The following is a 13,787-nucleotide window of genomic DNA, read 5'->3' as shown; positions in this document are numbered from 1 at the left end:
ATATATCTCAAAAATATATATATATATATATATATATATATATATAGCCTTTATACCTTTTTCTCCTTTTCCAATAATAGAAGCACTCATCCTTAACAACACGTTCAGCCCCCACTCTTTCTGCCGTTGCTTATCTAATTCAAAAAAGCTCTCGAAGCTTGAAGATTTTCCAGTCATTAATTCTCCAAAAGTCCACTCTTCAATTTTAGCAATCAAATCCTTTGATTTTCAGACCTCAAGCAAAACAACCAAACTTTCCTTACGGGACTGACCTATTTGCTGTGCCAGCCAAGTTTACAACCAATTTACAGCCAATTTGCCAAAAATAATTTTCAAACAATTTGCCCAAAAATAAGCCAACACAAAAATGCACTAACAATCTCCCCCTTTGGCTATTTTTGGCAAAACTAACATTACTAACAAAAAGAACCTATTACAAGATAAAAGATAAAATCCAACTAAGGGGGTTATTTGAATTAAGAGTTCTCCCCCTTTTTGACAAAATACAGCCAAAGTTAAAAATAATACTAATAAAAAAACCTTTTAGAAGCTGTTGCTCCCCCTGAGTCCTCTACGAGTCTTACTCCCCCTGAATGTAACACTCTCTTAAACTTGATATTATCACTTGTCAAATGCTTGGACCAGCCACCATTACTACACACACAACCATTAGTACATGCTTCTAAAGAAGTATAAGTCCTATGACACCTTAAATTAGATTTCCTTACCCAAACACGTCTAGGAAATTTATTTTGCACATCAATCCTTACTTTAGGTGTCCTTCTTGAGTTTGCGGAATTTGGTGGATTCATGAGCATACCTCTCTTCAAAGCATTCAAATACTTGTAGCATCTTGGTCTTATATGGCCAGTTAAACCGCAATAATGACATATGGGAACAAACTTTTTACGTCGCGGGGGTGAGATAATACCTTTCTTAGTGGGGATAATTTGAGGCTTAGGTGCGGGTGTCTCCTTCACAAATACTGTCTTGGACGTTGAGCATTCACTAGTATAACCAATTCCATGACGATCACAACTAGCTTTTCCCATAGAGAGAATATGATCCAATTTGGTGGTGCCGGAATTCATCATCTTCAAATTTTTCTGAGTGCTCTCTAGTTCAGCCCTTGTGTCCTGCAACTTTTTCTCATTTTCAGTAGCTTGAAATTCATAGTTAACGGCAGCCCTCTTAAGCACATCATTCTCTTTAACAAGCTCATCAACTCGCTCCCGTAGAGACTTATTCATTGTACACACTTTAACCCATTTACTGAACATGGTCTTATAGGATTCTTGTATGGCATCAATAGTCAACTCCTCACCATCACTGTTACTTTCATAATCTAAAAAATCTCCTCTGTTTTCACTGTTCACAGAATCTGTTACAGGCAGTATTGCAACACTGTCTGCGACACCTTTTGTAACACTGTCTGCAGAAACACTTTGATCAGTATAAACATTGAAAGCAACATAATTACTCACATGGTCTTCATTATCCGGACTGCCTTCAGAGTCTTCATCACTCCACGTCGCATTCAGAGACTTCTTCTTCTTCTTTAGAGTGTTGACACACTCAGATTGAATGTGGCCGTAACCGTCGTATTCCCGGCATTGAATACCCCTGTTTTTTATCTTCTTCACTGTATTATTTGCTGCAGCTTTATTCTTCGGGAAATGGTTTAAGTTTCCAAAGTTTGGCCTTTTTTTCTTCTTGTTGAAATTCTTAGTGCCATCAAGTAGTGGAGAGTGTGAAACCAAACCACCTTCTTTCAGAAAATCCATCCCTGTTACAATACCAACTCCCAAAATCTCACCAAGCAAACGTTTAGTGAACTGCTCTGATACCAATTGTTAGGTCCATTTTTTTCCTGGTGTCACAAGTGGTGTTGCAACACTTTACTGTAACGCTATTTTGTGACAGAGAATCTGAAATTAAACCAGCAAGGCAAAATGCAGAAAAATAATGCAGGAATGTAAAGAACACCAGAAAAATGATATCGCAGTTCGGTACGCACACCTACTCTGCGGGGCCACGCCCAGACAATGAACAATCCACTAAGTTCAAAGAGATTACAAACACCAATCGGACTTATACACCCAAAGACTCCCTCCTTGACATTGTTGCCACCGTATCGAATCTTTTTAATGGCCTTATCCAGCGAGCACCACTCGTCTTCAAAACTACAAGGCGAAATCCCTTCGGCTAGCAGTGCGCTTTCTCCTGAAAGCTTCTAATCCTTCTCCCGAAGGACGATCTTCAATCAACACATAAAGACTCACTCTCTCATAGACTTTTTCTGAATATTTCTTCTATAAAAACTATGCCCCAAATGTCTCCTTTAATTTCTAAAAGCTCAAAGACATAAAAAATAATTTCTCTTCCTTCCGAGGCACACAACTTCACGTACACACATGCAATATATATATAACAATAATTCACGTGTAATACAGGGCAAGCACCAATTCAATGCCTTTTCAAATCAATCCGATAGCCAATTTCAAATCCTTCTTAAAGGGCTAGATTTAGTTTGCACACATATATTACCTTATAAAGCACATACCCTCACATAAAAGCATAGGCCACTCTCACTCTTATTCTCCACGTTAACCCACATATATCACCAATATATATATATATATATATATATATAGCCTTTGTACCTTTTTCTCATTTTCCAATAATAGAAGCATTCATCCTTAACAACACGTTCAGCCCCCACTCTTTCTGCCATTGCTTATCTAATTTAAAAAAGCTCTCGAAGCTTGAAGATTTTCCAGCCATTAATTCTCCAAAAGTCCACTCTTCAATTTCAACAATCAAATTCTTTGATTTTCAGACCTCAAGCAAAACAATTAAACTTTCCTTACGGGACTGACCTATTTGCTGTGCCAGCCAAGTTTACAATCAATTTACAGCCAATTTACCAAAAATAATTTTCAAACAATTTACCCAAAAATAAGCCAACACAAAAATGCACTAACACTTCAAAATATTATACTTTGGAAATGGAAAAAGTAAAGCATGTAAGATCAGTAAGGACCCCATTGTTAAGGAACAATAACAAAATTCATCTACATTCTCGACCTTACATTTCAAGATATATATAAATATATATTATACACATATATGTATTAATAAGATTTATTATTATTCGTGAAAACATCAATGTTTCGTAATGTTGATGATTTTGGAGCCCACCGGTGCTATAAAACTGCTGATCAATCTAAAACAAAATCTTTCGTAAATTATAAAGTAAAAGTTAAGTTTGAAATTATAGCATAGTGATTAGTAAATTATAACATATTTTTAGTAAACAAAATCTTTCGTAAACAAAATCTTTCGTATAGTGATAAGTAAATTATAGCATATTTTTAAAAATTAATAGATTATAACATAATTTGAAATTTAAGTTTTAAACATTATTAGAAACTCAAGAATACCCCTGAACTTCATTTTCCATCTTACTTCTCCTACTAAATATCTATTTTTTGAAAAACAATAAATTATAGCATATTTTTTTAATATAGGTAGATTATAGTCAAATCTACTATGGTCAAAACTGACGACTAGCGGCCGGCTCCAACAACCGGCTTTAGTAACCGGTGACTATTTTTTTGGCAACCGTTTAATATTGTATTTACAGGTAAATATCATATTTACCTGAAATCTAGTGACCATTTTTTCAGCTACCATTTGACATTGTATTTTTTGATAAATACCGTATTACCAGTAATACCGTATTTACTAATAAATATCATATTTATCCGAAAATCTAGCAACCAACTCCGGCGATCATTTAACACTATATTTATCGATAAATATCGTATTTACTAGTAAATACCGTATTTACTAATAAATACCGTATTTACTAGTAAATATCATATTTATTAAAAAATATGGGCACTGACTCTAACGATTATTTAACATTGTTGACCAGTAAATACCGTATTTACCAATAAATACCGTATTATCTAGTAAATATTATATTTATCTAAAAATTTAATCATCGACTACGGTGACCGTTTAACACTATATTTATCAATAAATACTGTATTTATTGATAAATAAAGTATTTACCAGATTCTAAATTATAAACTATTAAAGTATTTACCAATAAGTATAATATTTACCAAATTTCAAATTATAAAATACTAAAATATTTACTAGTAAATATAATATTTATCATATTCAATTTTGTAACTAAATTAAGTATTTACTGATACATATAATATTTACTAAATTTCAAATTATAACTATTAAAATATTTATAAATAAATACAATATGTATAATATTTAAAATTATATTTAATAAAGTCTTGTTTATTTCACCGATTCGAGTTTTCAGTTCTAAATTTTTACAGTTAAAAATTCTCAAAAAATGTCACATTTAACTTTTTTACTACAATAAAAAACTCTTAAAAGATATCCCATCTCAACTCAAATTTAAAAAAATCACAAACAAATCTCAACAGAACTAAAAGACATAGTGCAAAATCGAAGCTCAGTAAATAAACAATATTTTTGCAAATTAGTTACAATCTCAAAAATGCTTTGCAATCAAAGAGAAAAATGAGGCTTTCATTGCAGGATCTGTAACGGAGTCTATGTCCACACTCCCTTCATATGTATAATGGTAGAAAACATTCACAGCTTCCTCCGCCTCCTACCATTATCCAGGAAAATTGCAAAATTTGAAACAAAACAAAACAGAAACAAAATGGACTGTAAATAACAGATGGAAGATAAGAGTTAAAAGTGAAAATGTATTCCCATAATTTTCACGCCAAGAGTCAGATCAAACCACACAAAAAAATGGCAGGTGAAGCAGATCAACGAGAATCATTGAACCAGATAGGCGACGTTCCAGCAACTGGAACTCGATCTCTATGACACGAAGCATGCGATCTGAACCAGATCATCGAATCGAAGTCCGATGAGATTGGTTGCACCAGATCGGCGACGGCCCGATCTCTGCAACTCCTTCCCATCCCAGACGGAAGACTCTGGCATGATTCACGATCTGTGGCGGCCGGAGAGCTTCGACTTCTGGCCGTCGTCGGATAGCTTCGAAGAGAGAGAAGAGAGAGAGAACCGACGACGACAGATCTCAAACGGCGACAACAGATCTCGGAACGACGACAAAAGCGACGAGTTGTCCTTGAAGAGAGAGAGACGGAGAGAGAGATCGTGGAGGGGGAAGAGAGAGAAAGACCGTAGAGGAAGAGAGAGACGAAAATTGGGAGGAGAGAGACAACAAAAAACCCTTCGGTATATTTGGAAAACTATACTGTACAATAAATTAAAATATGCTATAATTTACCATGTTTTAAAGAATATGATGTTTACATCAAAAGAATGTGGGCTAATTCCCTTTTGCCATATATAATAATATTAAAAAATGGACAGAAGCATATAATATTATGCCGAAAGATAAGAGAAAAAAGATAAGAATATTTTCAAATTGAGCATTCAAAATTTTATATTTTTTTTCTTCTTTGTTATACACCCCACGTTGTTCATGCTTAGTGTGAGAATCAAAAGAGATTTAAGGAAGACAATGATTTTGGTGGGAATTTTGGAATAAAATGTGCAATGTCCTACTCTCCTTTTAGTTATGTAGATATGTATTTTCTAAACATTCAAAGCCTTTTAAAATCGTCTTGCTCGCTTTTCTCTAGACTAGTATTGATCGAAATCTTATTTTATAACAGAAATCTTTTTTTTCTTTCTAAATTATGACAGAAATCCAATTGATCATACTGCATTTCTCAATTAATATAAAGGCCCTTCTTCGATAGATTGTCCTATTAATAGGATCAGTTTTTAATCTTTATATTTGAACAAAATCACATTAGATTAAAAAAAAACTTTTTAATACAGATCTGACGGTTAAAAAGTAGAGAATTATTGGTATTTTTTTTTCAGTCTTACTACAGAAATTCCTTTGATATAATCGTATCTAAAGGAAAAAAAAAAAAAAAGGGACAAGGTAAGCAAATTAATGGAATCTTTAAAATAAAAAAAAAAGTTAACGATTTTGAACTGTATAATAATTGTAAGGTTTTTTTTTATTATTCTTTCATATAATTTTCTACTTTTCAAAGAATCTTTTTAAAAACTGTTATGCAAAATCTATATTAGGACTCGTTTGGTGGTGCGCAAATTAAGAAGGCTAGTTAGGATTAAATCTTGATCTTGTGACAGTGAATGTTTTTAATGGACTAAACTGGATAAACTTTTATCCAGTCCATACTCAAATCCCTTTAGAAGGGGATGCGGCTATCCCCTGTATAAGCATGGGATTAAACACAATAAACTTTTAACTATAGCACATTGTGAAAAACATTATGGACTTATTCGTAATTTTTTTATAAAATTTAGGATCTAATTATAATTTTTCAATAATTAAGGGATTAAATTATATTTTTTATGAGATCTAAATATTGTTAAAGAAAACTACAATTTGACCCTGAATTATTTTTAAAAATACCCATATCCTAATAACGCAATGCCAAACATAAATTAATTAAATTGAACTAAAATTTAAAATATTCTTTCTTGCACTCCAATCCAATCCCCTAAGACTATTCTATTCAATATTGTCCTATTTTGCGCACCAAACAGCACTCACAAACTCAACAAACAAAAAGAATATCACACAGACTATTTAATTATCTTTCTCAATGCTAGAGAAGAACATATCTCCCATCAATATATATATATATATATATATATATATTCCCATGGGAAGTTAGTATCCCTTTAAATTCTTCAAAATTTCTACTTTCTTCATGCGACTACTTCCAACAATAACTGCATACATTAAACAAGATACATAATTTTACTCTCCACAAATTATTCATGTCCTAGCTTCGAACAAACCAGTTTCTTTTGATGTAGGGAGATTTAGTTATCAGTAGGTAGTCATTTTTATATTTTCATTATCGTTTGTTCTGATTTATTAATTTAGCTTTATTTTGTTATTAGTTTGTCATTTGTCTTAGTGGTTATTTAACTTATTTTGATATCATTTTATAAGTGGACTATGAATAGCCACTTTAGTTATTTGAGAATTAAATAGTATTTTCTCTCCATTTTGAGGTTTTTCCCTTGTAGGGTTCTTTCAAGTAGATTTAGAATTTCATGTTCAATCTTCCGTCTAGATTAAACTGGTAAAATTTCGTTTTTATCCATTCTGTTGCGTCATCTTCAACGCTTCTAAAGGCTAACAGAGCAAACAACAAACAAGTTAGGCTACACGCAATCAACCACAAAACAAAAGGCAAACAACACCAAGCAAAAACAGACATCTTGGCTCAAAGGAGTCTCATATAATCTATGAGCGGGAAAAAAATTTGCAAGCTTTTTATTCTACGGATATTTTTACGTTAGGACTTCAAAAAATATACTACAGACATGTCTCTGTATTTAGTATTTAACCATCATATATGTATTATAAATTGTTTATTCTAAATACTTTTTATTTTGATGTGATCTTAACTATATCATATGTTAAAAATATGCACTATTAATAAAAGACCCTAAAAGAGCCTCATTCTATACTCTCCAACACTGTGCCAAAAATTCCCTAAACTAGAATAAAAAGGTATTCCTAATTTGAAGTTTCAAACTACAAATTTCTATATGATAAGAAGTCATGTGAATATTGTAGACTAATCTGTTTGTTTTATTAGTTTAAATTACAACTCAAGTTTTTATTATAGTATTTTTTTTAAAAAATTTAAATTTAACTTTTTATGTTATAATATTTTATCTCACATAAATTTGGGTTGTTCTTTTGAAACGAAACTCAGAAAAAGTTTGAACTCGAGTTACAATTTTATTCAAGTTTGTGTTATTTTGTAAAATTTGAGTTTGAACTTGAGTTTATTTCCCCTTTAACTCGAACTGAAGTTAATGAACAATATTTTTTCTATTATTAAAAAAATCATAACTTTTTCGTTTTAATTCTGATTGAGATGATTTTTTTCTATGCATTCACAATGAAAAGACGAATAAAACCTCACTCATATACCCTATTAAAATTTTTCATCACCATTGAGTTTTTATTAAAATACTATCTAAATACAAATTTAAGTTTTGACCCACCCAAATACAAACTCAAGAACAACTTCAATTCAAGTTATAACTTAAATTTAATCATCATTTAAGTCACTTTAACAAAAAAAAAATACAAAAAAATAACCCATTTTTAACTCAAATTTTAACTCCAATCAGCAAAACGAATCAAAAATTCATTCCTTATATTCTCTTTAAAAAAAAAAAAAAAAAGAAGGTTGAAGTAATAAAGGGAAAAAAGAAAAAAAGAATTTAATTACAGAATTTGAAAGGGACCACTTAAACATATCAGACCTCAGAGTACGACAAGCAAAGACTGTCGGGAGCCCTCGGGACGGACCAATACAATCAACAGGAAGATCCTCATTTGTTGCCCTGTTGATTTGATATAAGAATTGGATTTCTGCAGAGAGTTTGAAAACTTTGATCAGCTCTTTAACACCCCCAACTTTTCTTTTATTTATATTTTTTTCACCGCAAAACTATTTCTGTAAAGGCCATATTATTATCCATGCAGAGTGATGAGCATTTAATCCCAGACCAACAAAAACCAGCAAGTTGTAGGCTATACGTACTGACATGGTTTTCTAATTGGTGATTTCATTCTCTTTTCCGTTTTAGAAGGAAAAAAATGATAAAGTAATGGTTGTTTATATTTGCTTTTTTTTTTTTAGGGAAAAAAAAGACTGACATTTACAGGAATGATAACACTTGACAACTATGAACCGACCAACCAAGGAGCAAGAGCTTCCTAGATTGCTATGAACTTGCATTATTGAGATGGAGAGCTGTCATGGAGCCACACCCAAGGAATTACAAACCCAAATTCTTTTATTTTTTATGTCTGCTCCTAATTCCTATGGTCAAATATGGTAAAATGACAAGAACAATGTTAGTAATATGCTTGTACAGTTGCATTTTAAGTTATGATAATTTAAGTATAAATTTTGAATTAAATTTGAGTTATAATTTAAGTTGAAGTTATAATTTGAATTTGTGTTTAGACGTGCACATTTGAGTTAATGTTGAATTGAGAATATAATTTGAGTATGTGTTTAGTATATTAAGACTTGAGTTATGAATTGAGTTTGTGTTTAGACGTGCACATTTGAGTTAATGTTGAATTGAGAATATAATTTGAGTATGTGTTTAGTATATCAAGAGTCAAGACTTGAGTTATGAATAGTAAAAAGTGCATGGGATGTAATTATTTTGTTTGGAATTTATTATTTAAATAGGGGGAAAAAATTAATAGCAGGTAGAACTTGGAAAAAGGCCGCTGATTTGAGTATTAACTCGAACACGAATTTGAGTACTTGAGGAACGAACTCGAACTTGAGCTAGAAAACTCATTCAAGTTGGCTCACTCATTCAAGTTTTTTTCTATTATATACAGTGACACTGAAATTGTGTATTTTATCGGCATAACACGAATATGGTTTAGATTGAAATGATTTTGGACTCTTAAAATGCTGGTTGATGAAAGCATGAATTTTAAAGTTTATCTCTGCTTCATATAGATATCCAAACTGACCAATATCATTTTTCTCTTTTTTATCAAGAAAAAAAAAAACAATAACTAAACATGAGGCAGATTTTTTTGTCTTCCCTTTTTTCCTGTACGTAGGTATATATATTTGAATTTGACGTTATACTCATGATATATATCATCGCATCACATGAGTAGTGAGTAAAAATAAATACAACGTGGTCTTATGTTTATGTAATATTTTTAGTGGGTGATCAGTATAAAAAAAACAAAAAGAAAAAAAAAAGTGGTATATACATTATTAGCAAGCTTGAAATTTACTTCTAATGAATTAGTGCAGCAGTAACAATGTTTTTTCTTCTTATCCTATCAAGTCACATATTTAAAGTTTAATTGGTACTTTACAGTCTTACTTTAAAATTTCCTTCCCAACCAATATGTTAATTGTTATGCTACATTGAGCGTGTAGTCGTGTAGTGGTATAAGTGAAAACTAAAGTCTCATTCACTCGGCGAATTTAAGTTTTCAATTCGAGTTGAGATATGATATTTTTTTAGAGCTTTTCACTGTAACAGAAAAAGTTAAATGTAATATTTTCTAAAAATTTTTTACTGTAGAAACTTAAAATTGAAAACTTAAATCGGTAAAATGAACGATACCTAAATTTATTTGTCGAGAAATTTGCTTTTGATTCCATTGCTGAGTCAAGATGACAAAAAAGATGAGGGTGAGATGGCGAAAAAAGAAAAAAGAGTTTAAATTTTATACGTTGCTAAAGCATTCCCAGGATGCAAAAAAAAAAAACAAAAAAACAAAACAAAAAGGAAATAAAAATATGGATTGCCATTGGACAAAAAGATGTAAGGAAGGGTCCCATTACAGGCTTGCAAGAGGATTTTTATGATCTTAGAGAATGGAGATCCTCTTTCCATTTGTGCGTAGCATGTACAGGCTTTTGGTTGTGGCCTGTGGGTCTGATATTGATTGGAATAACGAAACCTCCATTGATCTGTCACCTTTACCTTTTCTTTTTTTTTTTTCTTCTTTTTTTGCCCCGGAGACTGAGCGGACAGTACACTTATACTGTTTACAAAAAGCCTACCACCAACCCATTTGTGGAAATTTGACCGACATAAAGGACACCCAACACAGACCCTTTTAGGGGTCATGTATATAGCCGGAAAATTAATATCAAAAACACCGGAAAAATTGTCACATGGAAAAAGCTCAAAGCTGAAAATTTCTTGGAGTTTATAGCCTTAAAACAAGGGAGAAAAAAAAATCAATTACAAAAATTCTCCTTTAATTATACTTTTTGTAACATTTTATCTCTGATTTTTAAAATGTAAGATCCATTCCTCATGAACAGTAAAATATTAAATAAAAAATTCCATCATTTAGATTTTTTAATTAAAATTGACATTTGATTTATTATTTTGAATGTATTTTAGAAATTCTACGGTTTAAATTTTAATTTGTATTTAAACTAATTTAAATATTAAAAAAACTTCATAATTTTTTTATTTTACCAAAAAAAAATTTATAAACTTTTTAACTTACATTTGATCAATAATGAATGTATCATAATTAAAAAGTTAAATTTAAATTCGTTTTAAATTTAAACTAAATTTTAAACTATAGAGCTACTAAAATACCTAAAATAACATATTAAATGTCAATTTCTGTTAAAAAACAAACGGATAGGGCATTTTGTTAATATTTTATTATTAAGGAGAAACAGATGTTATGTTTCAAAGATTGAAAGGTCAAGTGTTATAAGGGGTATAGTCTAGAGGGGAAATTAATAAAAAAAAAAAAAAAAAAAAAAAAAAAAAAAGCCCTAAGAACTCTCCTTCCCTAGCTTAGCATATATACTTACCATAGTCCATTTATGCGCTTCCAAGAAATATGCTTGTTTCTTCCGTGTAGACTTTAGTTCTGATTAATTTCTTGGCGTATGGAGCAGAGCGAAGAGTTACCATTAAAATAAAAAATAAAAATAAAAATCCTCTTGTTGGAACTCGACCAAGACTCGCTGGGTCAATGTCCCTAGTTTTTGTTCTGGTGTGGTATTTTTCACATATGGTGATCATATACTAGGTATGAGAAATCATTAGTTGGTAGGACATGACAAAAATATTTGTAAATGTTATAAAATAGACACGAGCTTTATTTTTCTCTGCTTATTAGTCATCGAATCTGTATTAATTAATCTGATCAAAAGTCATATCAAATTGAAAAAATAATACAAATCCGACGGTTGATGAGCATAGAACACCAACGTTCACAAAAACAAAAGAACACCAGAGAAATTCTCTTATTTAATTAAAAAAAATCGGTTCAAATAAGCACCTGAAGCTTAGGAGCAAGATACTAATTAAAATTAAACTTTTAAGAAATTGAGATTCCATCAGAAAACCATACTAGCATGCATAAAGCGCCCACTAGTTAATAGTTAAGAGCATACCAATTTTATTATGAATTGTGAAAAAACTCAAACTGCATTACTACGAGTTGGTTTGAACTTTGATATCATAACTAGTTATAGACAGCTTGTAGCATTCGACCGACACATTAGTATGTTGATTAATATTTTGATGTGACAAATGCATTCGTTATTTATTTATCTCATGTTATTCATGTGAAAAACTAGCATGCTGCCAACACATTGCTCCATATTATGCTATATCTAGAGCTAAAAAAACTTGTGTCAACTTTATTTTAACACCTTACCAAGAACGGGAGGCCAGTGGGAGCAATGTCAATGTTCTAATCATATATAGGCAGCATATAGTTGAGGCATGTGGCAATGTCTGCCTCTCTTTCCCACTCTCGTGTGAGATCTTGGCCAGGTGTGATAGCGTTTCCCATATTGCATAATGCCTCATCATTATTAACATCCGTTTTTAGTAAAGATGCCTATTCAATTTTTTTTTTTTTTTTAAATGGACCCAAAATGCATTTCATCGCTTGAATATAACGCTAACAATTAAAATATCAGGAAAGCTATACAAACCAATGCATGTATATCAATGGAGATAGGCAAGAAAGTTGAGGCATCAGTTCAAAGTCAAATTTTGGTGGCATGATGATAAGACATGTGTAGGTCTTGTTTATTTTATGATTTAAGTTATATTGCTATAGTATTTTCTCTTATAAATTTAAATTCAACTTTTTTATTACAGTATTTTTGTTTCATATACACAACTCCAATAATGACTTAAGTTGTGCAAATCATGACTTGGGTTATGTAAATAAATATAACCCGTTCATTTCACCGATTCGAATTTTATTACAGTAAAAAGTTCTTAGAAACAGTCACATCTAACTTTTTTATTACAGTAAAAAATTCTCATATAAAGTCACATCTTAACTCGAATTAAAAACTCTAATTGAGCATTTCCTCATTCCTTATTTTTTTTATTTTTTTTAACCTTCAAAATGAATGGCTTGAAAAACCACAAGAATATCGTGCGGCTCCCAAGAGCCTAAGGTGGTGCACCGTTGAACATGGGAGACCGACTTTAATAGGCTGCTTTGGCAGACTTTTCAGTCGCCTACCAACACACCATAGAGGCCAACAGCCCCTGTATTGATATATCACAACACATCAGACATAAATATCTCACATCTTTAGCAAATATATTTAAACTTATAATTTTAATTTTATTATAGTATTTTTTTTACCAATAGTTCTTACATAAAATTTACGCTAAAGACGTGAATTAAACAAATCCTTATACTTTAAGACCCATGCTACATCTATGTGTGGTGCGACACTCTATTTATAATGGCATAAGTAAAAATTGTGTCCATTATTCAAACAAAATTAGATTATGAAGTTCTAAGATTTTTAAAGCGACGACAAAAGTGAATGCGAGACGACATCAATAATCCCTTTTTTATTTAGGAGGAAAAAAAAAACACTTTATAGTACATAAGTTAGTTTATACACATCATATTAAATTGGCATAATTATTAATTAGCAAATGCTGATCAAATTTCCTCCCAAATGTCTTTTATAAAAAAGATGGAGAGAAGTAATTAGCAAAAGGGAGTAAATTTTCAACAATAAACGAGAACCCCAAAGGTCCACTAGAGAATTTACATTTTTTTTTCTTTTTGCATAATTTACTTAATCTTTTTTTTTTTTCAATATACATAGAGAGAGAAAAACATAATACAATCATAAATGATAAATTAATTAAGCACCATG

The 13,787-nt window shown here is 31.1% G+C and overlaps 1 protein-coding gene across 1 annotated transcript in view; it reads right to left on the bottom strand.

Annotated features, from left to right (window-relative positions):
* The window catches only part of LOC112094088, a 2,114-nt gene extending 330 nt beyond the window's left edge, over nt 1-1,784 (bottom strand). Inside the window, exons 1-2 of the mRNA XM_024174163.1 lie at nt 821-1,784; nt 273-279 (exon numbers count right to left, since the gene is read on the bottom strand). Coding sequence (XP_024029931.1) covers nt 273-279; nt 821-1,784 — 971 coding nt within the window. The remainder of the gene's footprint in view (nt 1-272; nt 280-820) is intronic.
* Between the last annotated feature and the right edge of the window lie 12,003 nt (nt 1,785-13,787).

Source organism: Morus notabilis, unplaced genomic scaffold, assembly GCF_000414095.1.
Source record: "Morus notabilis unplaced genomic scaffold, ASM41409v2 Scaffold1016, whole genome shotgun sequence".
Classification (NCBI taxonomy): domain Eukaryota; kingdom Viridiplantae; phylum Streptophyta; class Magnoliopsida; order Rosales; family Moraceae; genus Morus; species Morus notabilis.
The sequence above is the reverse complement of the archived record's forward strand: the minus strand, read 5'-3'. Positions and strand labels throughout refer to the sequence as shown.